At 34.3% G+C, this 27,296-nt stretch overlaps 3 protein-coding genes across 10 annotated transcripts in view; 1 reads left to right on the top strand and 2 right to left on the bottom strand.

The window, feature by feature from the left end:
• The window catches only part of Plc21c (Phospholipase C at 21C), a 119,622-nt gene extending 95,391 nt beyond the window's left edge, over positions 1 to 24,231 (bottom strand). For 3 of the 7 annotated variants that reach the window (XM_072910034.1, XM_072910033.1, XM_072910037.1), the window contains exons 1-20: positions 22,925 to 24,231; positions 22,284 to 22,430; positions 21,459 to 21,730; positions 21,287 to 21,371; positions 20,775 to 21,192; positions 20,551 to 20,671; positions 20,262 to 20,457; positions 19,841 to 20,168; positions 19,588 to 19,767; positions 19,281 to 19,490; positions 18,873 to 19,192; positions 18,480 to 18,794; positions 18,313 to 18,357; positions 18,050 to 18,251; positions 17,729 to 17,951; positions 17,332 to 17,653; positions 17,058 to 17,249; positions 16,494 to 16,982; positions 13,593 to 13,700; positions 3,131 to 3,234 (exon numbers count right to left, since the gene is read on the bottom strand). In XM_072910034.1, coding sequence (XP_072766135.1) covers positions 16,860 to 16,982; positions 17,058 to 17,249; positions 17,332 to 17,653; positions 17,729 to 17,951; positions 18,050 to 18,251; positions 18,313 to 18,357; positions 18,480 to 18,794; positions 18,873 to 19,192; positions 19,281 to 19,490; positions 19,588 to 19,767; positions 19,841 to 20,168; positions 20,262 to 20,457; positions 20,551 to 20,671; positions 20,775 to 21,192; positions 21,287 to 21,371; positions 21,459 to 21,730; positions 22,284 to 22,430; positions 22,925 to 23,026 — 3,801 coding nt within the window. In that variant the 5' untranslated portion in view covers positions 23,027 to 24,231 and the 3' untranslated portion in view covers positions 3,131 to 3,234; positions 13,593 to 13,700; positions 16,494 to 16,859. Of the gene's footprint in view, positions 1 to 3,130; positions 3,235 to 6,714; positions 13,701 to 16,493; positions 16,983 to 17,057; positions 17,250 to 17,331; positions 17,654 to 17,728; positions 17,952 to 18,049; positions 18,252 to 18,312; positions 18,358 to 18,479; positions 18,795 to 18,872; positions 19,193 to 19,280; positions 19,491 to 19,587; positions 19,768 to 19,840; positions 20,169 to 20,261; positions 20,458 to 20,550; positions 20,672 to 20,774; positions 21,193 to 21,286; positions 21,372 to 21,458; positions 21,731 to 22,283; positions 22,431 to 22,924 lie in introns of those variants that run through there. The other 4 variants (XM_072910038.1, XM_072910035.1, XM_072910039.1 and 1 more) reach the window with 4 other exon arrangements.
• Positions 3,005 to 6,341, top strand: Jhamt (juvenile hormone acid methyltransferase). 2 transcript variants are annotated; one of them, XM_072910048.1, is made up of 6 exons: positions 3,005 to 3,169; positions 4,722 to 4,933; positions 5,066 to 5,156; positions 5,348 to 5,474; positions 5,565 to 5,715; positions 5,897 to 6,341. In XM_072910048.1, the coding sequence occupies exons 2-6, from the start codon at positions 4,747 to 4,749 to the stop codon at positions 6,097 to 6,099; spliced, it is 759 nt and encodes a 252-aa protein (XP_072766149.1). In that variant the 5' UTR covers positions 3,005 to 3,169; positions 4,722 to 4,746; the 3' UTR covers positions 6,100 to 6,341. The 2 variants fall into 2 exon arrangements, with proteins under 2 accessions (XP_072766149.1, XP_072766148.1); XM_072910047.1 differs by having other exon boundaries at positions 3,009 to 3,169; positions 4,988 to 5,156.
• A 1,366-nt stretch (positions 24,232 to 25,597) lies between the features above and the next one.
• Cnir (cornichon-like protein) lies at positions 25,598 to 27,269 on the bottom strand. Its single transcript, XM_072910050.1, has 4 exons — positions 27,041 to 27,269; positions 26,695 to 26,763; positions 26,341 to 26,594; positions 25,598 to 26,252 (listed from the first exon to the last, which is right to left on the bottom strand). Exons 1-4 carry the CDS (start codon positions 27,119 to 27,121, stop codon positions 26,186 to 26,188), a joined length of 471 nt encoding a protein of 156 aa, XP_072766151.1. The 5' UTR covers positions 27,122 to 27,269; the 3' UTR covers positions 25,598 to 26,185.
• Positions 27,270 to 27,296: the final 27 nt, after the last annotated feature.

The following is a 27,296-nucleotide window of genomic DNA, read 5'->3' as shown; positions in this document are numbered from 1 at the left end:
GTTCTCGGCCGCACCCCACCCACTCGATACACGCGGATCCGGCCAAAGGATTTAGGCAAAGAGACTAGAGACTAGAGGAGGTGGAAAAGGAAAGGGCTGGCGGAGGGCAGGAAGAAGGGATATGCCCTTCCTCGGACCACATCCAGCAGTACCGGATCGAGATGCCGAAGAATCCCCAATCCTTTCGTCCATCATTACTCTAGCACCTATAACTGTACCGACTCGCGAAAGAACCACACAGTAACTTTCAAAATATCCACGAGACGATTTTCACCATCATCCATCTTTCTTCCGCGTCGGCGTGCTAAATCTTCCAACTGTGACGAATACAGGTAAAAATACAGACGGACGTATCGGAAAGTACGATGTAAGCCGCGAACATGGTAATTAAGGCCGAGGCATTAATCCCGGAAAAATTCAACGGCTCGCAGGCTGCAATTTCCAACGTTAACCCGGGCAATTTTTCCTCGGCCACGTCCTCGCACGCAATCCCCACCCCCTCGAGAACAGCCGTCACTTCCACCCTGTCCTCCGCTGCGTTCCCTTTCGCAAAAGCTCGATCGAGTATCGAGGATGCTTGTGGTTTTAGCGCGAGCGCGAACGGAGGAGACCGCGGCGCTACGTAAATCCTCCACGACAATCTACAACGCGCGTGAGACTCACACATGCCCAATAAATCCGTAGCATCTTCCTATTTCCGGAGAACTCTTATGTATGCCGTCATCGTAAAATTTCGCGAGATAAACATGTTGACGAGATATAACGAGACACAACGTCACGCTCTCGTAAACTTTCTATACTCGCGGATATACTATAGTAAAGTCGCAACATTAACTAGATCATTTCGTTTCTTCGCTAGTATTCTCTCTATTCTATTTTATTTCATTATTATTATTTTTTTTTTTTTCATAACGGTTGCATTTTTATACTTATGTATATACCAAAGACTCGAAGACAAGGCTCGCGGTAAGAGAAGCGCGACGCGTAATTTCGCTCTATTATAATATAAAATGACGAGAAACGTCAACTCGGTGATCGTTAAAAATTTATAACGCAAGGATTTCGATGTGTGGGTGGAAAGTAATCTGATCGAGCGTGACAAAAATGACACGCAGCCACAACGGACTGTCGTTTCCGGATGGACCCGGCAACGCATCTTTATATCTCCCTCTCTGTTTTCTTGCGCGACGCTTCCGAGCTTCTATAAACTCCGGACGATAGTGGTGGTGTGCGTGAGCGCGAACGCTACGACCCTTTTGTTATCTCCTTTGAAAGAGACGCGAGTGCATATTGCATTACCTCGCGCAGAGCGCAGAGAAAATGGAGATAAACGGTGCGAGAGAAAAGAGAGACAACGACATCAGAGGAGGGAGCGGGTCAACCCGCCGAGTTTCATAAATATTTTCTATACAGGCGCGTCGCCAAACTGATTTACGGTAGCTGAAGGTAGAGGAATATACAACGTAACGAGACTCGAACGTTACACGTTTTATTGCCGTCAATCGCTCGAGAAAATTCGTCAAGTACATGCCATAGAAAAATCGCACGTTTCCACATGTATATATATATATATATATAATAAAGAATAAATTTAACCGAAATTATCATTATAATTTTTTTCAAGACAAATCGAATAATTATTGACTAATTGACGGAAATTAAATCGAGATTTCTGCGCGATGAGGTGTAAGTAGCTACATATAGGTAAATTGAAGGATTCTGATATATACGATCAGATAAAATCTATTGATATGCAAGTAAGGGCATTTCAGACAAGATTTAAGGGCCATTCATAATCAGTAAAATAAAAAAACGAAGGATCTCCCGCCGAGAAATACGAGTGTTTGATCAGGAAAACACTTTGTATATTATCAACGAGCGTGTATGGAGTGTGCTTGCGCATATGCAAATACAGCGCTGTCCAAAAGGCAAATACATGCGACCGTAAGATAAGACTAATTCAAGGGCTCTCCAGAACGGCAAGAAACCAGGGGTCTCCCAGTCGATCGAATTACGGATTATTAACGATAAGCTCTTTTGCCCGAGTAAGGTTACGGGTACGGTAAAATTCATTTTACACATTTTCTTGATATCTTGTACTTTATATTGAATTTAAACTTGCGCCGCACTTTTGACTTTGTTAAAACCACAAATGTTAATTAGCACAAATCATGTAATAAAAATTTATAGAATGAACGAGATAAAAATTATTTGTATGAAAGAAAACCTTTTAGTATTTTCATTTCATTGTATGTACCAATAATTAATTATTCTAGATAATAATAGACAAAAACAATGGTATTTTAATAAAAATAATATTGCTCGTGTAAAATTTGTTGAGAAAAGAAATTGGATTTTTACATTAGAACCAAAAACAGCTTTGCTATAAATAAGATGAAATAGCTAGCTGACTTCTTTTCTTTTATTTTAAAAGCCACATCCCTTAAAATACGTGACTCTCAGTCCTGTCTATATTTGTGCTGCCATATGCATGGTGTGTTCCATAAATCTTAATAAATGATTATCCTGTTATCAAGACTTATATATATATATATATATATCTGAATATATTTTTGGACAACTCTTCCCCTATTATTAGTTTATTAATCTTACTAAATATCAAATGATTGATATATTGTAGTGCAATAACTAAGGGCCTGAGCACAAAGATTGTCGTAACCATTTCCGACAAAGTTGTAAACGTAAGCGTATTCATATTACGTTTACAACGTAAATCCTTGAGCGTTGACTTACGTTTCCGATTTATATTTACAACCTTTGATTTTGTAATTAAAGTTTACAACTCTGTCGGGAACAATTATGACAATCTTTATGGTTAAGCCCTAAGTATAACTGAACCATGTACTGGATGTAGATAGATCATTGAACTTCTGCCTATAATAATAGCTAAAATGCTTTAGTAGTGGGATAGTTTAAGAAAGAATTTGGATGTGTGAAATAGAGTAGACAACAAAGAATAGGATAAGTTGGTAGGGAGATGAGAACAAAATGGGAAAACGGAGGAAGAGCAAGAGTCGTCCATACGAGTCGCCGAATATAAATACCAAAGACGAAGTTAAAAAGTCAGCAGTAGAAAAGTGGAACCAGTATTGTGAGCTGTGTCACCTACCTTGATACTCCTGAAGACCCTCTGACAACTGTTTCTGTTGTAAGACCGAAAGCAGAAACGCATTTGCATTACTTCTCGATTGACATCTTGCGGACGTAAAAGCACTGAAATAAAAATCGTGAATCATATTAGTCAAAAAAGAATCATATATTATTTCTTCTTTTTTTTCTCATAAATTGCTTTTTATTAAAAGGCAAAGATCTGATTTAAATCTGCAAGACGACCCAAAGCTTCTTAATTTTTAAACGACCGTTTTAATTATTAATTTATTATTATTATTTTTATTTCGATTTGTTTTGATCGCATTGATCTCGTCATACTTTTTTATTATTTCGATCTCGCGGAAGTCTAAGTAAACACAATAAGACGAATCTGTGAGTCCGCTGACAGATTTTGCGTTCACATCTTTGTCAGATCTTATATTGGTGAGTCTAGAAATTAAATTCGATCAGTTTTCCACTACAAAAAATTACTGTAAAATAAAAGTCATAAACAATATGCTTCTAAGCGGCATATTGCTGGCTTTATTTTATTTCTTTGCAAGTTTTTGTCATAACTTTGTCGATGAATATTTGAATATTAAACTGATGTGACGTACCAGTGGAGCGATTCAACATTAATAATAACTAACATCTCGACTTAGACGACGTCAGATTTACCAATTTTGTGTATTTTTATTTTATTTTTGTTATCTGTATCTCAATCATTATTAATTTATCATTATCTAATTTGACACTGAAGAAAGTCCAGTCAAGGACTGAAACTTTTGCGCTTGAAATGTTTTTATTATATGCATTTCTTATTTTTGTATTAATTTGTTTTTTAATCTGCGTTCTCTTCTTTTTTATATTTTGCGATTATTTTGTTTTATTTCTACTTATGACCTGTAATTTCTTTGCGTAAAATCTGTTTTTATGTATCTTTAATATTTTTATTTGTAACATTTTAACGTATTAAATTCCAAGTTTAATTTTTTAAAATTTTTACTTTAATCATTTTTATTCATTTATATTTGTTTACTTGCTCTTTAATTCCTTGTACACCTGTTTACTTTTTCTTATGTTACTTATTTCGACAAGTAAAACTGCTGTTCAAAGTAATGTAATTACTTCATTAAAATCAATTATATTCTAATCGTTTCCGAAATTATAATATTATATCTCTGTAATTCTTGCTAAGAAATATTGAAATACTCTCGATACTTTTTTTAATCTTCAATATTCAAGGGCTCTATATTCATACTCTAATACATTATTGGCTGTTGTGTATTATTATAACTGACTTTATGTATTGTTCAATTTTTGAAATTGTCTTCAAATAAAGGTATCCAAAAATAACTACTTTTGATCTATTCGCGAAACCTTAACAATTTTTCAACATTTCTATCGACGCGCGTCTCAAATAATAATGTGTATATAGGTTTAATATTAACATAATCGTACATCTCTCTCTCTCTCTCTCTCTCTCTCTCTCTCGCTCTTTCTGTTCACATTTTCGTGTTCATAAATATATAATCGAACGAATAAACATCGAATGTCATATGTTTCGCACACCGATTAGCAATATAATATCTTGAAATACACGATAATAGTTTGGCGCATCATTACATCAGCATCATGGAGTTACCTGAGGATTACATAGCTGGAAGTAGCATGCAATATCGCGATACCAAACATCTGATCGAGGAATTTAAAAATGAATTGATGCAAATGCATGGAAAATGTCTTGATATAGGATGCGGTCCAGGTCAAGTCACCAAAGAGATCCTATTACCTTTGTTGCCAGATGATGCAGAAGTAATAGGTAGGTGTGAATGAAAAATTAACGTAATGCATTTAACGAAAAGTCTTATTATAGGTGTTGATATATCACAAGAAATGGTCAACTATGCACGCAAAAAATTTGCAGACAAGCGTTTGTCCTACATTGTTCTAGATATTGAATCACCGAATCTACCAAAAGATCAAATCGAATGTTATCATAACATCGTTTCGTTTTATTGCATCCACTGGTGCAATGATATGTGGTATTTTCAATATTTTTTTACTAAATGATAATTCTTTTGCAAGTCGCGATTAATAACTCTTTTATCATAGAAGAAAATCGCATATGAAGATAACCGCGTTATATTAACGATACTAATATTTAATAAAGATTAGAAAAATATTAATCCCATACGATTTTTTACGAATCTTCTAATCAAAGCATCAAACTTAGGTTCACCTTTAAAAATATTTACAAGCTTCTGCAACCAGAAGGAAAAGCGCTAGTCATGTTTCTTGCTTATAATATCGGATTTGAGGCATATATACGTTTGAAACCACGATTTCAGCCTTATTTGGAGGTACTAATAAAGATTAACATAATACACATGTAATACGCGATAATAAGTATGTAAAAACCGCGCTCTAATGTTTCATTTTTTTGTTACAAGGATGCGCATCGTTACGTGCCTTACTTTCAAAGAGTTCGATGCAAAAATATGAGAGCAAGCCTACAAGAAATATTGCAAAACGTTGGTTTTAAAATTCTGCATGTGAGCAATAGGGAAAAGAGCTTTGAATACAGCAAAACTGATTTGCAAAGTAAGTTATTACAAGTATCTTGAAATCGGAAAATTTGCTATTTTTTCAAAGATCACGTAAGAATAAATTAAACAGCCATAATTTAATTAATATTACGTGCTTGCTTCAACGAGATTTATTTTTTTGTTCAGAATTATCTGTTTCTTTGAATTTTGTTCATACTACATTTGTATCTTTGCAGATTCCGCACACGCTATTAATCCTTTCGTTAAAAGGTTTCCCAATGAGAAAATGAAAAAAGATTTTTTGGAACAACTTATAAACGAAGTAATGAGTTTTCAGGATGCTCATATTACACTTAAAAATAAAAATAATCAACAAGATATTATATTGACATACAACCTTTTAGTAGCATATGTGCAAAAACCGCCAGCGGTTGCCTGAGGCATTCAGTGCGAAACGTATTTTTAAATAATTTTAATTATGTTATTTACTATATATATAATTATTATATATAATTTTAATTATTAATAAATAAAATAATCTTTAGTTTATCGCACGAAAAAAACTTTACGTCATTGCGGGGTCACTAGTCACCCCAAAATAGAATAGCATCTCGATTAATACTAAAGTGGGACGAGGCACGCTATTCTTTTCCTAAGAAGTAAAAGGCACAGATTCACAATATTCGTAACTTTAAAAATATTACGAAAACAAAATTGGTCGCGGCGATCTCGTGCGATTAATTGAAAATTAATAAAAATAATTTTATTATTTTAATAATTCTAATGAATTATTTTTATTAAAAATTTGTACTTTTAATAATTACATTAAGAATATGATTAAAATTTTAATAAAACTGTTTATTGTCCATTGATTAACTTGATTATTATCTTGTGAAGTAAATAAATAAAATATAAATTAATTTTCAACATGTGAAATTATATTAATTATCGGTACCTTCTAAATAGAATGTTGCTTTTTCGACAAACACTTTTCATTCTAAACATAATAAAACAGGGAAAGAATATCTACAGATCACCTTTCCACACTCCCATCTTCTCCTACAACACTAAACTTTATTGTACGCTATATCTTTGATTTTACAATAGTACAGCCATTTATAGAATATCGTTATTATAACTTATGGATCATTTATTATACGGATATAAGTGGGCATTAATGATACCGATATTCGTATAGCAAGTAACAATGTGTCTCTAATTCTGTTCTCTAAAAAATACATCCAGGTTTATAAATAATCTTGAAATGACTTCTCACCGATCGTATTTGATATCCGATGTTCGCTTTAGGGAAAGTACGACTAGCTTCGCAAAAATATCATCATACAAACATACAAGCATCGGTTTTTCATTCTGTTCCATTATAAGAAGCATCGCGATAATTAATTAATTTTCTTCTACAGTCGTTAGTTATTTCACGATAAAGAATCGGAAATTGATCCAAATTGCGCGTTCAACTCAAGAGCGAAAGTAGACGCGCTTCCTCCAAGCGACAAGGAAATCTATCAAGATGGAAACGGACCAAATTCTATCATTATACCAATATAAATATTCTCAATAATCTTAATTTCATTGATCCGCAAACTAGTATTCTTCCATACATAAAGCGTGACCTCTTTCTTTGTGACATCCGCATAATTTATAAAATTATTGAGTAAAATCAGATTAAAAAAATAATTTTTCTTTATGTCAAGCTAGCCTGGTACAGATAAGTTTCAATTGAAATGTTTAATATATAGTATATCAATATCGAAATCTCAATATTCAAATCGAATATACACAGATAGTTACGTCTATAATTAATCGTAACATAAGATATATTTTAAATACTTGTCGCATATAATATACTCTATTCTCTATTATTTTGTGAATGTAATTAATTAAATATTTTAATCATGTCAAAACAAAAATATCCGCCTATTCCTTTCTAATCTTATTTCCTGTATTGCGAACATCATGTACCACAGCAGCTTTCCGTAATCTGTACGATTCCTGTTAGGAAAACGCACTCTAATCGAACAGCATTCTTTATAATTGCGTAAAGCATCGGATCCGATGAATGTCAATCTGCTCTAAAATCTCGCTAATTATCGAAATTAAATTTTTCAAGAAAAAGTCTCATCAAAATTAGACAAATTCATTAATTGTTTTGTTTTTTGGTTAGAGAATGAGCAACTGTAACACATCGAGATATTGTAAAATTTAAAATGCATTTATCTTAGACCATTTAAATGCTCTAAATATATTTTCGACAGCAGGATTTGTCAGCGTCCGTAATCCGAATGCCTTGCAATCACTCTGGATGTCTTAAGGGCTAAAATCGTAAGATTATTCGGAGTACATTTATCGATTATGAGCTAGTACCATTACGGCAAACGGAATAAGTATAACGTTTTCTTAATATATTGACCTACTTGATAATTCTCTTATTCGTAGAAAGGACATCGAACATCGAAGACGATTATTTAGAAAAGAGGGATTATACCTGGATATACAGAACAGTGAAGGATGATCAAAGGCAAGGCACAAGTGAGTCAGAGGAGAAATAATTTTGGATGAAATTAATATCTTGTGTCTTAGTCATTTCCGTTCCTTTTACGCCACGATTAAGATCGGGACATTGCGAAATATACATACATTTATATTATATAGTCAGACATCGTCGACGTGATTGATCGACAACTATTGCTAATAGCGGGACAAACACATCTCATTTCTACTGATACCTTTGCATTTCCAGTCGTTCATGTTTATCTTGACGTAATAATTCATTCATCTTTCAAAACGAAAACATCAGACTCGGTATGTAAAATAGACTTTTGAATAGATCGTTGAAAAGAATAGTTTGAAAAACGAGCGAGGACACAACATGACAAGTAAAATGTAACAATATCACAAGATTTGTATCTATGTAATATATTCTGTTTGTTATAAATTCCAAACACTGCAAAAACGAAAGACTTAAGATCTTTGAAAAGTATAAGAATCACTGAAAGAGTCACTGAAACGAGCGATCTCTCTAACAATAAGATTTAATCACTGTTTGTTGAAAGAAAATCGAAAAATTACAAAATAAAAATTATAAATTTGTAATAAAATGGAAAAAATATTTTTTACAAAACGACAAATTCGTGCGTAAGTATATAGATCGTATATAGATACAAATAGAACAAAAATCGTAAAATAAAAATTCTCAGATCCTAGTTTAATAATTCGTAAATTTCAAGTATCTGTAGAAATTAGATTTCTGTCCATAATCTAAACTACACTACACAGAGCTTTATCGCACTGATGTTTCGGCCTATTGATATCACGCGTCGAAAAAAGTCATTACGTGACAAACGCAGCCGAAATTACGTACATCTTAAGTTTCAATAGCGTTCTTATTTTTCGATCTGATTCTTCCGTCGTACGTCCAATACAACGTCCAATATACCGAAATATGCGTTATGCATAATATAGTGGTTCGAGAAAGCCACGCTTACTATACATAGGTAATTCTCTTTTACGTATAAGAGCAATAGAACGCGAATAGCGTATACCACGTTGTAATTACACATTTTAAACTGTTGCTGTCTAGATACTTTCATTGCGAGATGTTTGTCATTGAATTTAACAGAAATTAATGGAAACATTGATTGAAAAACACATCACGCATAGCGACTAAAAATTAAAAATTTAAGTCAATTTATCATAAAAATGATATTGGCATAATAAGATAATCAGCAAAGTAATTAATTTATGCAGATATATATGCTAAGAATTAGTTAACAAACATTATTAATTAATATTTAACACACGAGATTGTTTCGTTACTTGCAAACGCTAAATTTTAATATTTCTTATCAATAATTACATGTAGAAATAATGTGTGAAGCGAAGTAGAGAAGTTTCTCATAGATGTACGGTATTATTCGGTTAATATTCTTGATTAAAATTTCAATCCTGATTGTCATAAGCGGAAAAATGGGAGAGGAAAATTACAAAGGAAAAATAAAATAATATGAACACAACAAATTATATAATCTCTCATCACTTACAAAACAGAAATATCGATAACGAACGGAACTAATCGATTAAAGAATACGAATGATAATACATAACCGAGACATATATAAGACCCGTCACGTTGCGTGATGCATTATAAAAAATAAGTCAACATAGATGAGATGATCGGACAGTACAATCATTGGCAACGACAATGCTAAAAATAATGTAATTGTCGCGGTAAATTGAGTTACTGCAAGTAAGCCAAGAGGGAAGACAAAATCATTAGCACGGGATGCAATCTACACTTCCGATACATAAAATAGATAACGTATACATCTGCATATGTGTACTTTACTGCATGTACAATACCATCAGGCATTTGTACGTTCGTGTTATCGATCGTTACTACAATTACAATCATCTCGATGAGTTTGTTGTTCGTTTTCTCCTACTCGCGCGTATCTTTTTCTTTTTTCTTTCTTGCATCATCTTTCTTCTTTTTCGTTATTCTAAATAGTCACACTCACATAGATACAAGCTAGCGAGTAAACCATTTACAACGCAAATTCTCTACGACAGAGCTACGTTACAATCTCGATCACGAAGCGGATGCGGAATCGTTTAGACTCGTGCTATACTCAAGTGCGTTTAACATTCGCAAAATAAATCAGGATGTCTATCAATTGCCATTATACAACGTCGTAAGGCAAAGTTATTACTTGGAATAAAAGGTTCTTCAACTCAGATCAACACAAAGCTTTATAGATTCACAAGAATATCGTCGTTGCATATTATGTACATTGAGTTACGTTATTTCATTGTCGATTGAGAATTGGCGATAATGTCGCTGCTAAAACTGATAGACAATTCAAAAACACACTGCTGCGCAACAATAAAATTCTAATACCTACAGATATAATATCGGTGCAGCCTAATCGACCGCCATTTCTTCAAGAATACTTAAAAGACTTTCGCGAGAATTAAAAAGAAGAGATTATCGAGAGGATCAAAGGAGGACGCAATGTCAAGGACAATAGTACAGTCAGGTACGAAAAATCGTTGTTAGGAGATCCTCATTACGGTGAACTCGAAGGATGGACACGATAAATGCATATACATATATAAATATATGTATATATATATATATACATATATATGCATATGTATAAAGAGAGAAAGAGAGGGAGATAAAAGATTCTTATAAACTTGTTGCGGGTAATATTATGCTTAGTTTCGATAGGAATTGTGTAACAGCGGCGGACGTTTAGACGCTCCAATTTGAACCTCGACAAGTGCGACGAGTGCAATACTTTTGCAACAACAGAATAATATATAGCTGAGCCAAATCACTACGATCGTTTGTAGGCCGTTTCAAACTACACATATCTTATGTTTAATATAATACGCCTATGCATCTTCACACGTTTACCCTAGAACGACAAACACGTTCGTTATAGAGATCCTCGATGCCGAACGTCTTCTATAAATATCTATTTGGCAAACTTCGAGTAGCTCGAATAACATCTCCAGAGATACTCGTCGCTAGACTCAACCACCTTAGCGTGAAGCATCACATAGAATTCTAAAGAGCTAACGCTAAAAGTAATCTTCAAATTGAGAGTCCTTCATTGAAAACAATGTCTAGAATAACATTAGTTAACGCCAGAGCGGTCAAGACAGATAACATCGCAGGTACAAATTGGTAACATTGCGACGAACGCATCGGAAAATAAATCGATGGTGCGCGATTAATAATCCGCGCGCGAACGTGTTCGTCGTAATTAACGTAGAGAATTCTTGTATTTCTGTTTCCTTTCCCTTCCCCCGTAGTTGCTACATTAACAATGATTATGCTAGTGCTACCATTTTCATCTTTATGACTATATCCTACGATTAACAACATCAACAGCAACAACACATAATATATCAACGTGAATATAATATCTATGTCCCGTTAGCGTAAATCTATACTTATGTACATACGCGTGTGTTGTGTGTAACATACATACACGCCTACATACGTATGTTACACAAATGTAGGAAGAGAACATGATGTCGATCACATGTCTCAAGCAAGTATGCGATATCCATCCATATATAATACTCAGAAAAAGATCTTTGACAAAATACACACAGTAAACTTGCAATCTGATCTAAGTGAAAGACATAAATGCACAGGTAGATCACACTATCCGCGAAACGACTGTATAATTGAGAAATTGGATACGATAATAGTGTAAATAACATACGTAGTTTGAAAAACGAATAAATTTTGAACCAAAAATTTGAATAATTTGAAAGAAAATAGGAAAATAAAGTGAATTTTATAATCATTTGTAATATTTAGATTTTTACCGTACATAAAAAATTAACAGTAAACAAATCAACTTCCAATTAACCAATTCCTCAATTAAGGTAACGGAGATAACAAAACTCAAATAAATACTATTAGGGAATATAAGAGAAGAGCAAACTATACATATAATTGGAAATATTGGCATTTTACTCTCACTCTCTTATTACTTATATTCCAATTTTCTCGTATGCATATCATTATCTTTCCCAGCAGATTTAGTTAATTAAAATATATTCTATCTTAAATCATGCGCTTCGATGAGAAATAGAAATCAAGATTTTCTATTAATATCGCATGTCCTAAAATGCGCAGAGTACATTCGCAAAATAAAGTTATATTAAAATAAGGGGATGCTTTTTCCTTCGAAGGAAGACTAAATGTTTATAATAAATGTAAATATTTATAATAAAATGTATAATAAACTAACATTAGGAAAAAAATCCAAACTAAATATCGCTACACTCAAAAAAATATTTTGCTAATGTAAATAGATTTCTAGATGTCTCAATTAAAATTTATCGCTACTTTTGTATCCGTTAGAATATTGTTTGTCACGTATAGAATTTATAGTAGCAATATTCTAGCAATATCTCTATAAAATTTAGATCCCATTGCCAAATATTAATAACAAATATAATTGTTCTTGACTTTACACTATGACACTGCATATATTTTGCACTTAATCAATTTAAATGACAGACAGAATTTATATCTGTACTATTAGTGTAATTTAGATGGAAAATTTTTCCGTGATGCCCATCTTTAAGGCCTATTGTCAAGGACAATTATATTTATGATTAATATTTGGCAATGGGATCTAAATTTTCTAGAGGTATTGCTAGCATATTCCTGCTATAAATTCTATACGTGACAAACAATATTCTAACAGATACAAAAAGGAGCGATAAATTTTAATTGACACATCTAGAAATCTATCTACATTAGCAAAATATTTTTTTGAGTGTATGTTATTGATAAACCAAGTAGAAATCTAGTATACTGAATAGAGAATTTATATATCGTTTAATCGATTTCTCCTCTATTATATATTACCATCTTCTGGATGTCGCGAAGGATGCGTACTTGACGCAACGTGATAATCTGCCCAATCTCACAAAAACATCGACACTTATACGCACGCATACGATTACACAGTATACGAACGACGCTATCAATTTCCTCACATAGGTTCCAGGCATACTGGATAGAATTACACATACGTTGCCTTAAATTATCGCGTCTGTATTATCGTTAGGTATACGACTATCTCTACCGTCAACTCCCGTGTCCGGATAAAATCAGTCGCGTCCGCCACGGAACATTTTACAGCTTCGCGAACGGTAACTTCGTTTGCGGAAGAAATGCTATCGCGATAATTGGCATCGTCTAAGAAATGGTAACTGCGTTCTCTCTGGTTCCTCGCGCGCGCGCGCGCGCACGCTCGCATATGTATATGTGTTTATGTAAACTTCTAAATTTATCGGAAATATATATACATATATATTAACTATTCTGTCAAAAAAACGCAATATTTAACGACTATTTAAAATAAAAACCAAATGCCATACCTTTTACATCTACAGCAAACCAAATATCATTACATCAGAGGGAGGTGCACGGGATATATAACTTCAGGATTCTTCATTCTTTTAAGTTTACGGGATGCGCAATATCGTCTGCAATAATAAATGCATATGTTTTAATTGCTTTTCTCTGCTTGTTAGATAGACTCGATAAAAATCGCGAACGATTTTTTAACTTATTCTCTCATCCTTTACAATGTTTACAGAAAACAATATATACAACTAGAGCACGCAATTATATAAAAAATAATAAATTTGAGATTCGTGTAATACTTAAATACTAAACTGTTATTGCACCCGACGATATAAAAAATTTCCATAATAATAAACTAAATTTTTATATAAATTCTTATATAATACTAAATATAAAATTTTAATTAAGTTTGTAAGAACAATATTATATTTTTCCGTTATTTAAAATAATGTCAAATAATTAAAAATGTTAAGATAGAAATTATCTAAATTTAACAAATTTAAAATAGTATAAAAAATTTATAAATATATACATATATGTATATACTCTCCTATAAATCAATTGTGTGTGCTCTATTGCTCAATGAACGCTCTCGATATAAAATATAATATCGAAATAAAATATAATTAAATATTAAAATATAATTCGTCGAGATTGGCGTTCAAGTAAATATGTACAGATAACTAAAATTTCCACGTACATATATATATGCGTGTATGCTCTAAATTAATAAATATCCTAAAACAATATCTGTATCAAAGATTAGAGCAAAATTCTTTCAATGTATAAGTATACATACATTAAAAGGATGTACTTAAATCGAATTATAACACGTAAAGAAAAGCAGCTAAATTTCGAGAACACTAAATGCCATGAGATCACTTGAGCAGGATATTTGTGCAAGTAGATAATTAATAATAATTCCCTATTCGATTTGCCACATTTTTAAAAATAGAAAAATAATGAAAAATTAAAACAAAGATGCAATCCATCAAATAATACAAAATATAAATAACAAACTATCACGACATATAATCAAGTACTTAAGTAAATATAACAAATTATATATTCCATAAAATGTCACATCTTTGATTCAGATCGTTATATTCGCGCGATTATTCACCGCAATTAACGATACATCCCGCATACCTCTGTCTTTACATTAAATTAACCCGTTAAATAAATAACGGATTTATATGATGCAGACTTACGATACGATAAATTTTAATTCTAAATTCGTTATAATTAACGGATATTCTCCCTCGTATAGATACCTGTGTACATGTATCGTAGCGCGTAGCCTAAAATATCGTACAATTAGAAACAACAAGGACAATGTTACCTCGTAACATTTTTGATTGTCTTCCTCAAAGAGGTTCGCCCGACCGGACTGCTCGTGATACAAAGATGATACGAAGAATTGATCTACATACAGTAGAATCCGGCTAACAAAATGGAAAAACAAACAACTTGTGAAAAAAAGTATATATCACTGCGCGGGAAACTGTTCAACAAATCGCCATGTACTTTTGCGCGTCAATTTTCAATTAAGTGCGACTGCGCGCGCCGTCACGTGATCTGACGTAATTATAACCATAGATATATAAATAAACAGAGATGAGAAAAAAGATGTAAATACCTAACTCCTCGAGTTGTGGAAGCACTCTCTCCACAAAAAAAAAAAAAAAAAAATAGACTCGGCTATGAATTTTCTATAAAAGACAATTATGACTTTAATCTGTGTAAACAAGAAAAGAAAATAATACATAGTTTTTTTCTTTTCCTTGAGATAAATATACATAATTATTGCCGAGTCTATTTTTGTGATTACATTAATATTGATAAATATATACATATATGTAAAATGTAAACAATCAAAATTGTCCGGATCCTATTGTAATGAGATACCGAGACATTCTTGTGCCTTCGGCAGGAAAATATCACGATTTTTGCCGCAGTATATGGGTATCCCCTCCTAAAAAAATGTTTATATACGGAGTACTTTCAGTCAAAAATATATCAGATCAACACACACACTCGCGCGTTCGTGCAAATTTGCCGAATTTTTCTTTTCTAGGCCAAAGAGATTATACCCTCTCGGTTGTATATGTACCTCTTGTGTTATTCTGACTGGAATCTCCTGAGATCTGACTTTTTAATAGTCGAAGATCAATCTAAATGGAGCATCTTGGAACGCGATTAGACTTAATTTATATGTAGTTGATTAAATAACGATGACTTATGCATATAACAACAATATTAAATGTTAGCACTTAGGAAGGTTGTATATTATTTTTTCTTATATATATATATATATATATATATATATATATATTTATATTTATATATATATGTATACTTCTTGCGCGCGTATTTGTTTTGTCGCGGTCTTAATGCTCGTTAAAATCATATGAATATGTAACCGACGTCAGCGAACGTCTTAGATTCCAGAATCTCTCAGACTGCTTAATACTGTGTGCAAATAATGCGAAATTTATATCCATTATGTATATTGAAGTTTAACATTGTCTCTTTCTCTTTTGCATTATTATAAGCAGACGTTTTACCATAAAGAGATCATGACATAGCGTTTCCGTGTGTCTAGCCAGACACGATCAATTAAAGAATCGATCAACATGTACGATCAACGCGTCAATCGAATAATGATCATTGTAGTAAAAGACACAACATTGAAGTACTAGAAAATTACCTCAATCCATTATTCGACATCTAATCTCTTCAAAATATTAAATGGTAAAAGTTCAGTATATGTGTTTGTGTATGTGTGTATATGTATGTATGTGTATATATATATATATATATATATATATATATATATATATATATATATATATATATATATATACATACATATACATGCACACAATTGATCATATATATAGAATAATTACTTGTCGTGCTTCGTATAGCACCAAGCTGCCTCAAATCATGTGATTCCTTGATACAACATCAACGTCATCATATTGACATCTCCAATAAGGGATGGCAAGAATCGCCATGAACAGCTGTAGATAAGCACTATATGCCAACGTTTCGTTAGTCGTTATTGGTTCATTTTCTTATACGAATGTCGGAGAAATATTGCATTCAAATATAATATCCGTCTTCTTTCTTCCACATAATCTCTCGTTACAAACTACGCGTTCGATATACCAAGTTACATAATTGGATGTTTTAAACGACGCGTATAATGGCGTAAAACATCATGAATCGATGTCACACCTTTAGTCAACACATAGCTAGACCCGTTTCGCGAGTCAATACGTATTCTCGCTAAGTGACTCAGGTAAGCTAGCACCGCCAGATGGTGACAAAGGTAATTCACCACTCTCGTATTTACTGTAGCGGCTACTATACTCTGCTAGCAAGTTAGCTTTTACCTGTCGCATTAAAATGGAAAAAAAATTCGTGAGAATTGTACGAGTAAGAATATTTATTACATTTAAAATACAAACCTTGGCTCGCTCTTCTTCCAACCTTTGCCGTACTTCTTCATGTTGTTTTTCCAATTCTGTTCTCTTCTTGTCGAAAATTTTCGTTAAGCGCGTGCATTCATTCACAGCTTTCTCTACAGTCGATTTTGCAACTTCTCGTTTTATACGTTCCAGCTCAGCTTTATCTTTATGTACTTTGGCCAATTGTTTGACCTTAATAATACAATAAAAAATATTAATTTTCACTATTTTATATATTATGTTATGCAGAAAAGAATATATTAGCTCAAAATACCTCGCCCTGTCTTGTAGCCTGCAGTTTTCGTTTAACATCAGCGGTTTCTCTCTCTAAAAGTACTTGGAGCATTTTCAATTGATTGGACTGTGATGCTTTCATCACTTTTTCGACAGTCGCAAAGAGATTCTCGTAATATTTTTCCTGAAGTTCACGTTCCTGTTGAACGTGCGCCTTACACACGGCCAAATATCGTTCGCTTTGGCTTCTAGGCAAACCTCTAGACGCCCCGTCATTCCCTTCGCGATTCTCTGTGTTATCTGGGTATTCGGAAGACTCAGGCATGGCTAAGGTGCTTAAACCCACTTCGCTTGAGAAGCTACTACAATACGAAAATTGAAAATTGTCAAATTCGAAATCAACATCACTTTGTGTGTGTGTGTGTTTGTATACTTACATATTTTTGCTTGATAGCCGCTTCACCAATCTATTGCTCATGTAGAATTTCGATCTATGCTTCTCGCCGTCGAGCGAGCCTTTTTGCGATTGTACTCGCGTTTTTTCTTTCTCATGCTTTTTCCTTAGAGATTCGAGTTTCTTGTCGAGTTCCATCTTCTTCTCTTTGACTAGCTTATTTTCCATGAGTTTTTCTAAACTTTCGGCCATTATTTCGTCACTTACTATAATAGGAAAGAATTGCCACAATATAGTACAAGATAAGAAAAAAATATAAAAATAAAATAAAAAAAGATTAAAATAATTTTAAAAAAACACTCACTATTGCTAGCATTGACTGGACTTTTATTTATAGATGTATCAACTGCTTGAACTGCAGGACTTGGGATGTCATCTTCTACATCCATTGTGTCCGAGCTACCTAAGCCACCAATAGATGGTCTACTATGTAAACTACTGGAAGTAGGTAGAAGACTTTGTACTTCACCCATAGACTGCATTCGCTTAGCCTTTACAACTTCCTCCTGTAAAAATAACATTATTAGTGACATGTTACGGAATAGTTGAATTATACAGAAAACTTACAGCTGGCTTAGCAGAACTAGCAGCATCACTAACTTTATTCTTATCCTATAAAATGTAATAGTAGTATATATTAGTAGACTTGAAAATAGGCAAGTTATTAGTTATTAGAAAAAAGAGAGGAGGGGAAAGGGAAATAGTAAATCATTTAGCGCAATTTTAAATCATACTTCATATTCTTCCGGAGCCTCCAAACAATCCGTGAGAACTAACAATTGATTCTCTCTCTTCTCCACTTCACTCTGATATTTAATAGGATTCGCTAAAGCTTCGGCAAGCTCGCTCAAACCATCAGGAACATAATCCTTTACGATAACATGTAAAAACAGACTCGCTAATGGTAGCGGTTGCCCACACTCAGTTCTTAGTGCAACGTGTCTATATCCTGGGCATAATCCGACTACGGGTAGTACCCTGTGACCGATTAAACGTCCGGAATCTTCATATGCGGCAATTCTTATCGAGGCAAGTTCCGGCAAAACTACCTGAAAAATGTGAAAACAACATGTTATTAAAAACAAAATTTTTAGCAATAGTCGAATATGTAAATAATATCATTTCACCTTTTTGAATACGAATGGTTCCTCATCGTATATGGGATTAATACTGTTATTCGGCACAATTTTTGTGCGGAATTTTTTTCTTACGGTATCCGCTGGTAAACCATACATATCCACTTCTACATAAGTGCCTACTCTTTTGTCGGTTAAAAATTGCGCGGATATCACGTGAATGTGAACCGTGCCCGCAATAATACCGTCAACGGTAGATTCGGCGAAGGGATCTAATCGCCGATCTTTTCTTCTCATAAATTCCGGTTTCAATAAATAACCGCAACGTTGATTGTACTCAAATATCCCCAAATTTAATTGCATTGCCAAGTCTGTTACCGATAAAATTAATCAAATTCACTAACAATAAAAGCAAAATGATATATCAAATAATAAAATATTAAATAAAATTTTACGTACCGAGTGTTTGATAATTTAATGCAACTAACTGACAGCCCGCGTTCCAAAATACTTGCGGCATGAAATTGCTAGAATCGAATCGCGTTCCTGCTGGATAAACTCTGGATAATTGATGTTTGTTGTAATTTACAAATTCTAGTGGTTTCTCCTTCAAGAGAGTCGTAGCTTGTTTCTCATCGAAAGATGACATTTCGTACGTACGATTCTTTTCTGTACAAGTGATATACAAATGATATAAAAATTTATCGTCTTCGCAATATACGAAGAGAACGCATTAAAATTCTTCTCGTTAAGATACATCACGTACTTTCAGCTGATTCAAAACTGTTGAAGTGTACAGGCTGCACATAATTAACTAAAGCGGAAATTTCTGCACCCGCCTCCGTCTCTTTGGCTGCAGATGCTTTATCTGGCGCAGATCCTTTGTCACCTATTCTCAGTTCCACATTAGACTCATCCTCCTCTGTACTCGATTCATCTTCCTCGTCTAAAAAACAAATGCATAAATATACCTCTCATGAATATATTTATAACTTTTTTATTATCAATTTATTACTAACCTTCATCATCCTGAGCACTATCTTTACTACCCTGTCTTTGTTGCAACATGGGAGGATGAGGAATATCACCATTCCCAATTTGTTGTTCATTTCCAGGTGCAACACCATCAGCCATTTCATTTTGAGGTATTATATCCGGCGGCGGACCGTTTTCTCCTGCAGCGGATGGATTCACTGTTCCATTTGTTTCATTCTCTTGGGTACCTTTAGCAGTAGATAATTGTTTTTTCTGATGCTTTTTATGATGATGATGATGCTTTTTCTTATTTTTTATTATTATTTTGCGTTTTAGTAACGATGGCGGTGGGAGCTCTTGACCTGGCTCTAACTACAGAGAACCAAAAAAGCATTAGTTATAATCATAATTCTCTCTTGCATAATCACTAATAATGTCTTCATTAAACATACTATCTAAAAATACCTTGTGCGATTCGAGTGGTGAATCAAGTAACATTTCCCCGAAAAGTTCTCTGCAGTACTGTGCAATTTTGGCTTGTTGCCTTGGATTACAATGGTTTTCGAAACTGAGAACGACCGGATAGTCAGAAGTTTTAAAAGCGCTCTCAGCAATTGCCTCTATCACATCTCGGGCAAATATTTCAGGTACAAATGTATATCTATAAAAAAAATGTACATGTTCATTATTTAATTATGGATTATTCATATGTTTTTCTATGTATATAAAAAATTAATACGATAGATATTCGTACCCGTGAACGATAACAGGTTCGTCGACCTTGCCATTCCAAAAGTCTAATTCAACGCATCGACAACCAGCTAAAAGACATTGTCGATAGATTTCTACAGAGCTCTTTCCAGTGAGTTGATGTCCTAAACAGAAAAAAATTGTCTTTATTTCAATCATTTAAATTAAATAGAAGAATATTATTATAGAAGATAAATTAATTAGAAGAATATTCATATATATCTATACCTGTTAAATATGTGTTGTGACTAGAATTTATGAAATAATGCGCAAGCGGTTGATCCATATCATCAGACAATTCAAATTTAGAAATAGCAACAATCGGATTGTCCTCACTCATGAGATATCTCAGAAATCCATCAAAACTAAGTTGGCCTTTATTTGCATTATATTTGTTAGGTTCGTACTGATTTATGATATCCTTTGCTCTCGCTTCATTTGCATATGGATATAATATCTCGTTGAGGCGTGGATCTCTCTGCGTTTTGTTCAAGAAATCCACAAATTGCGAAACGGACATCAATCTGCGTTTGGTATTGCCAACAATCCCTTCAAACACTTTTTCTACATCTGACCTCTGAGTGAGAGACTTGTAAAAGTTGAAGAAATCTTCGAATTGAAATTTTGAGAACGGCACAACATCGCTCTAAGAAACAAAATTATCATAAATGATATATAAAGTATTTTGGAGGAAAGCCTCTTTCAACAATAATATTTACGATAGTGAGAACAAAACTCACTTTGCCAGATGGAAAGCCAGAAATATCGAGTGCTTTTTCAACACGCTTGCGATCTTCTTTATTTTGCGTAAACATTTTTATTATACTGAAAAGAGATTCAAATATAAAGATAACAGTTTTTCTCTGATATAAATAACGAAGAATTAGAATTATATTATAATATTATACTTACTTCTTTACTGGTATTTTTTCTGATTTATCGACGGTAAGTGTCAATTTGGTGTGCGCTTTGAGTAAAAACATAGTTGTACTAGTGTTTAATTGAATCAAATTGTATGCCAGTTGAAAAAGTTGTTCTGTCCAATGTTGTGCTATTTCTGCACGTGTTGTGCAAAAATTAATAAAATTCATATTGACAAAGTCAGAGCCGTAACAGATTGTTACAGTTTTGTCCTCTAAAGAATCTTGAGAACCCATTGTTACAAGAGATTGCAATTTTGGATCCTGTAAGAGAATTTTTAATTTAGTTCATAAAGTACATGTTTTCTTATCCTCTCTGACATATAAAATTTACTAACTATAAATAAATACAATCCGCCTAATGTTGAATGTTGCAACAAATACAAGTAAAAAGTTTCATATAATGAGCTAAACATTACAATGCTACATGCAAAAGTATGTCAGTTCATTCAAAGTTCCGTTTATTGATTTATAGGAAAACCTGATCTAACAAAGTGTCCTTATTTCAATGAATACGGAACTGCCTTTATCTGCCATTGGTGCGGATAGTAGGTGTGATAAAAAAAGCAAACTATGTATGGTATGTAAAGTAGGTAATCATCTATTTATAATTTAGTCAATAATTATTATGTGATGATACTCTGTGCGTCATTGTTATAATTATGGAAAAACCAAGAGACACTCTTTGATTATTCATCTTTGAGTATTTGTTTCTACTACACTGATGTACAAATAAACTAATAGCTTATGAATATTATCTCAATATGTAAATAGTATATAAAATATTTATTAAAAGAAGCAAATGTGAAATTAATACCTTTGGTATTTTTGCATATTTTCCTGTTCGTGTATCTCTTATAATTGCTATGTCCAGCATATCCATTTCATTATTTTGATCCACCCAGTGTAAGTAAAAACCATATTTATCCACTTTTAAAGTCACCGGCGTTGCCATTCCAGAATCCTATGGTTACATAGCACATTTGGTATTATGAAAGATTTATTTTTATCATATGACTCTCTATATATACATATATATATATATATATATTTATATATATATATATATATATATATATATATATATATATATATATATATATATATATACACACACACATACACGCGCACACACACACACACATATATACATATATATATATATGGGTGTGTGTGTGTGTGTGTGTGTGTGTGTGTGTGTGTGTGTTTTCTTTAAGTGCTTTTTATTAATGTTCTTCCTTTGACAAATGCAACATATTTAAGCACATGTTTTAGGAAAGACGTGTGACATTTCATTATCTTGAAGAGCTCATCATGGACCAATTCTATTTTTTGATTTTACCAAACAAGGCGGAGGTAACACTTTTATGCCTAAAGTGACCTTTTACATTAATTCTTTTACTAATAGTCAATATTAAAAACCATTAATTAGCTATAACATTAAAAATATACACAAACCTCATCCCATTTGACAAACTTCTCTCCATCCTGCAGCTGCTGGGATACCTCCACTGCCTTTGTATACATGGTAGGGGTTATATTCTTATTGCTCGCCTGCATCCTGTCTCCTTGCTATCACAAATCAACACTGTCCAGCACTGACTCTTTCTTATATACGTAAAGGCAAAGTAATGACAAATGACGTGGTGAACGGTGGTAGCGACGTTAAGGAGCACGTTGCGAACGTTGACCACGAGGATGACGATGGCGACGGCGGTAACAATGATGATAATAATGACAACGATGACGACGACGACGACGACGACGACGACGACGACGACAACGACGACGACGACGACGACGACGACGATGACGACGACGACGGCGACGACGACCACGACGACGACGACGAGGACGACGACGACGACGACGACGACGACAGCAGCGACGACGACGACGACGGCGTCTCCGACGGTGGTGGCGGTGATAGCGATAGCAACCACGACGACTTCGACGGCGACTCCGACGGCGACGACTCCAACGTTGACGACATAAGCTTCATTGAGATTTCAAGCATTTAGGAACACCTGGATCACCGTATCTTAATCGCCGCTGTTGACAATAAGGCGACTGTCGCCGTCGTCGTCGTCGTCGCGATTTGGATACACTTCGCGGGATATATATCTTAAGGACGTACGTTCGACGTGTCCTCGAGGAGCATGAAGGCGAACGTCGAACCCGTTCGACGATCGAAGTCACATTCAACCGGGTCGCGACAGCGCGAAGGTCGCCCGCGAAGACATTTCGTTCACCGCCCAGCCGAAGAGTGCCGATTGTCCGGAGCACGGAATCGGGTGTCCTTAATCGCGTGCGCGCGCGCGCGCAGGACTCGGCCACGCGAGAAAGATGACGGGTATCTGCTCCGACCTCTGCGGTTTCGAGTCGCGGATCATGAACGAACACTCGCGCGCGTTCTCACTCTCAGCCGCTCGCACGCTCGTCGTTGCTCGTCCAGCTTGACTGCTCCCTCCGAACCAGCATCACAGCAGCATCCTTCTGCGACTTCTGTGCTGTGTCGCGCCGCGCGCCCAAGACAAGCACCGACACCGAGCACCAAGCGCACGCACCGCTCCGTCCGCACCGTCAACACCAGGAGGCGCTCTGCTCTACGAAATGCGCGCCTGCCTCTCGCCTCTCGCTCTCGCTCTCGCGCCTTCCGCTCGAATTCGTTTCGTAACTCGCTGATCTCGCGAGACCGAAGGACGACTAGTTATCTCTTCTTTCGGAGATGATGTAGTATTATCTATATATACAGATGCATACAGAGATAAAGAAAAAAAAATTTCCTCTTATTTTTTTTCCTCTAAATGTCATCATTGGCGCGCAACTTGAATTGCACACACGAGGAAAGTTTTCCGACCCAATTTGCCTATAGATGAAACCGCCGATTCATCGATCCCTTTTCAATTCATTTACGCGATTATATATAGATTATAAATTATATAATTTGCACACGGAAAGAAACTTCCTCTAGTCAAAAAAATTCGATATAAACTCGGCTTTAAATGACGATATCGTAATTTGAATCGAAAGATTCTCCGTGTCTTCTCTCAGATTGTACTCTTGCAAACAAAAAGAAAAAAAAACTTTTCTTCTTCACTTTTCTTGTCTCTCTTGAACAATTTTTTTCAATCTTTCAGCTTCGGAAAATACGCGATTATCGTGTTGCAGTATCACTTTTCCGCGTGGAAAGCGACTGCGTCAATCGCCGGAGAAAGGGTATGAGCGACTACATAGAAAGTATACGAGAAAAGGAAAGAGAGAGAGAAAGATAGATCAAGCGTTAACGAGGGCGCGAACAGCGTTGAGAGTTAACGGCACCGGAGGCCGGAGGGTTGCGCAACCCCCTCTCGATATTATCTCACAGTTGCCAGCGCGTTACATGCGGCGATTGATTTGCGGTACTCTCTGTTCCGCAAATTCCGAGAGATTCCGCCGCGTAGCATCGATTTTGCATTAGTTCCGAGTAATTTGCGCGACGACGCAACAGCGACGAAAATTAAATGGGTTCTCGTCGATAGGACGGTTCACCGTTCTCCAACGAGGAGGGGGTGTGGGATTTTTCGGGGAAATACATGCGAATTATGCACACACACATACATACATACATACATACACTTATAGATTGAATTCGATCTAAAAATAAACGCGCGCCCTTCCACGAGAGAGAGAGAGAGAGAGAGAGGGAGGGAGGGTTGACTAATCACCTTCACCGCGCCCATTAAATCGATCCAATCTCATTTGACTGCCGTTAAACTTAAGTCAACTTGACACGACAAACATGTGAAATAGAGCAGCAGTGGCAGCGACGATGACGTCGCGTGTTTTCGTCTACTCTCTCGTACCTATGATAGCATCTCTTATCTCGGTGACTTGAGATTCATTTAAATGAGATAGTCGATAAGATAGTCGCCACGTGATGCGAGGTGATTAAGAAATCGGGTCGCGGTTTTTCCTGAAAAATATTTATTTTACACGCGATTATCGCATTCCGAGTAAGAGGGAGTAAGAGTCTTTTTGATGGTAATGTGGTAAAGTCTTCGAAAGGGAGCTTTCAGCCACGAAGAGTATCTTTGCGATAGACTCACGCTTCCTCGTATATATCACATATGAATTGAACAATAAAATATGTAATATTAAAATATTACAATTATATTGTTAGTCTTATAAACACAATCTCTGTTATAACATAGACTGCTGCTTATGTTTTCACGACTAGAAACTTACATTCGTGTAAGTTACATGTATGCAAGCAGTAGTATGAATACAATGATATATATTTGGTATTTTTATTTGATATTTATATAGTTCCTATTTACTTCATTAGACCTAAAATTACAATTTTAGGCCTTCAAACCAGAAGAAATATCAAAAGTGTTAGAATAAATAGGAGTAAAAAATATTTATTTTAATGTTATGTTTTCAAGTATATTTTCTAGAGTGAAATAAATAAGAACCATAAAACGTAACAATTATTCGAGAGCAATATAGTCTATCTAAATATTTAAATAATGAATATGATAAAAAAAAAAAGAAAAATTGCTAACTAACAATGACGTCCTTATTATTTAGAGAATATGATATACTGTGCATTGAATATATAATAGAATTAGAATAGCCTTATATAGATTATTCTATAATATAAAAAACCACAAACAAGAGTATAAAAAAGATTTATATATATATATATGTATAAATATATATATTGCCTTAATCTTTTTATAAATCTACTATAGCGTCGTCGTTTCTATTGATAGGATCTCCCTTGAGCAATGCCACAATCATGCTAAAGAACGAAAAAAATATAAATCTTTTCTTTTGATCTTCATTCTCTTGTTGCACGCAAAAAATTTTTATATTTATGCAATACCTACCAATAAAGATAAATGAAAAAGAATACGAGGCAATATCCAAGATGAATCATACAATCGCGTGTATATCTTTTCAATTGGCTGCGATTGTGAATCTCTGTAGGATCATAAACACCCATATTACCACTGGGAACACCAAAATATTCATAAAATAACCATATTGTCATTGGTATGTTCGCCAAGGTTAATATTAATTGTCCATGTATCAACAAAAGAAATACCAGAAATGTATGTGCTATTAATTTTGGTAACACTCCCTGGAACATAAAATTATTATATAGAGAATAAATAATTTCTACTGCATTTTATGCGCTCCTCCTCCCTCTATGTAAAAAAATATACTCTTTAACATATTACCATATTTAATTTTGAACAACATTCTTGTGCATTCAAATAATCACACTCGAGATCCGATAGTGTTATGATCTTCATAACTCGGTCAAGGAAAATAATAGTCCCTCAATAATAATCGATTGACCGCAAATTATCTGTTTTCTGGAGCCTCTCCTGAAAGAAACTTGAAATCGACGCCATTGCATGGCTACCAATAAAAAGATAACCTTCAATAATAATAATAATATAATAAAAAAAAAAAAAAAAAAACCTTTATCCATTAGACTGATTACTTTGCATCGTGTCCTCGTTTTAATAAAATGTAAAAAAAAAAATTATCAAGTGCAATCAATGATATAATGAAGGATACATAATATACGAGGAGAAACAAAACGGAGCCCGTGTCGATTAACGCAATTGCGAATAAAAGCGGATCCGAAATTAGGCCCATAACGCTGCTATTTCTGCGCGAAAAAAAAAACGGCGGATCACATGGGATTTGCAGCTATGATAATCGCCGAATATTTCCTCTTCGCAATTTTTATCACGCAAATCCTCGTTTGCCGGTTGAGTTCCGTCGTAAACTTCCGCAAAACGAAATACTGACCTCTCAAAGAAAATGCACG

This window comes from Anoplolepis gracilipes, chromosome 17, assembly GCF_047496725.1.
Source record: "Anoplolepis gracilipes chromosome 17, ASM4749672v1, whole genome shotgun sequence".
Lineage (NCBI taxonomy): Eukaryota > Metazoa > Arthropoda > Insecta > Hymenoptera > Formicidae > Anoplolepis > Anoplolepis gracilipes.
This window is presented reverse-complemented; position numbering and strand designations above follow the sequence as displayed.

Bases quoted from the DNA above. Each gene is read 5' to 3' on its own strand.
- Jhamt (XM_072910047.1), top strand. From the start codon at position 4,747: ATGGAGTTACCTGAGGATTACATAGCTGGAAGTAGCATGCAATATCGC. The intron at 4,934-4,987 runs GTAGGTGTGAAT...GTCTTATTATAG, and splicing joins AGATGATGCAGAAGTAATAG to GTGTTGATATATCACAAGAA. The intron at 5,475-5,564 runs GTACTAATAAAG...TTTTGTTACAAG, and splicing joins GATTTCAGCCTTATTTGGAG to GATGCGCATCGTTACGTGCC.
- Cnir (XM_072910050.1), bottom strand. From the start codon at position 27,121: ATGGGCCTAATTTCGGATCCGCTTTTATTCGCAATTGCGTTAATCGAC. The intron at 26,764-27,040 runs GTATCCTTCATT...CGAGTTATGAAG, and splicing joins TGTTTCTCCTCGTATATTAT to ATCATAACACTATCGGATCT. The intron at 26,595-26,694 runs GTAATATGTTAA...TTTATGTTCCAG, and splicing joins GTTGTTCAAAATTAAATATG to GGAGTGTTACCAAAATTAAT.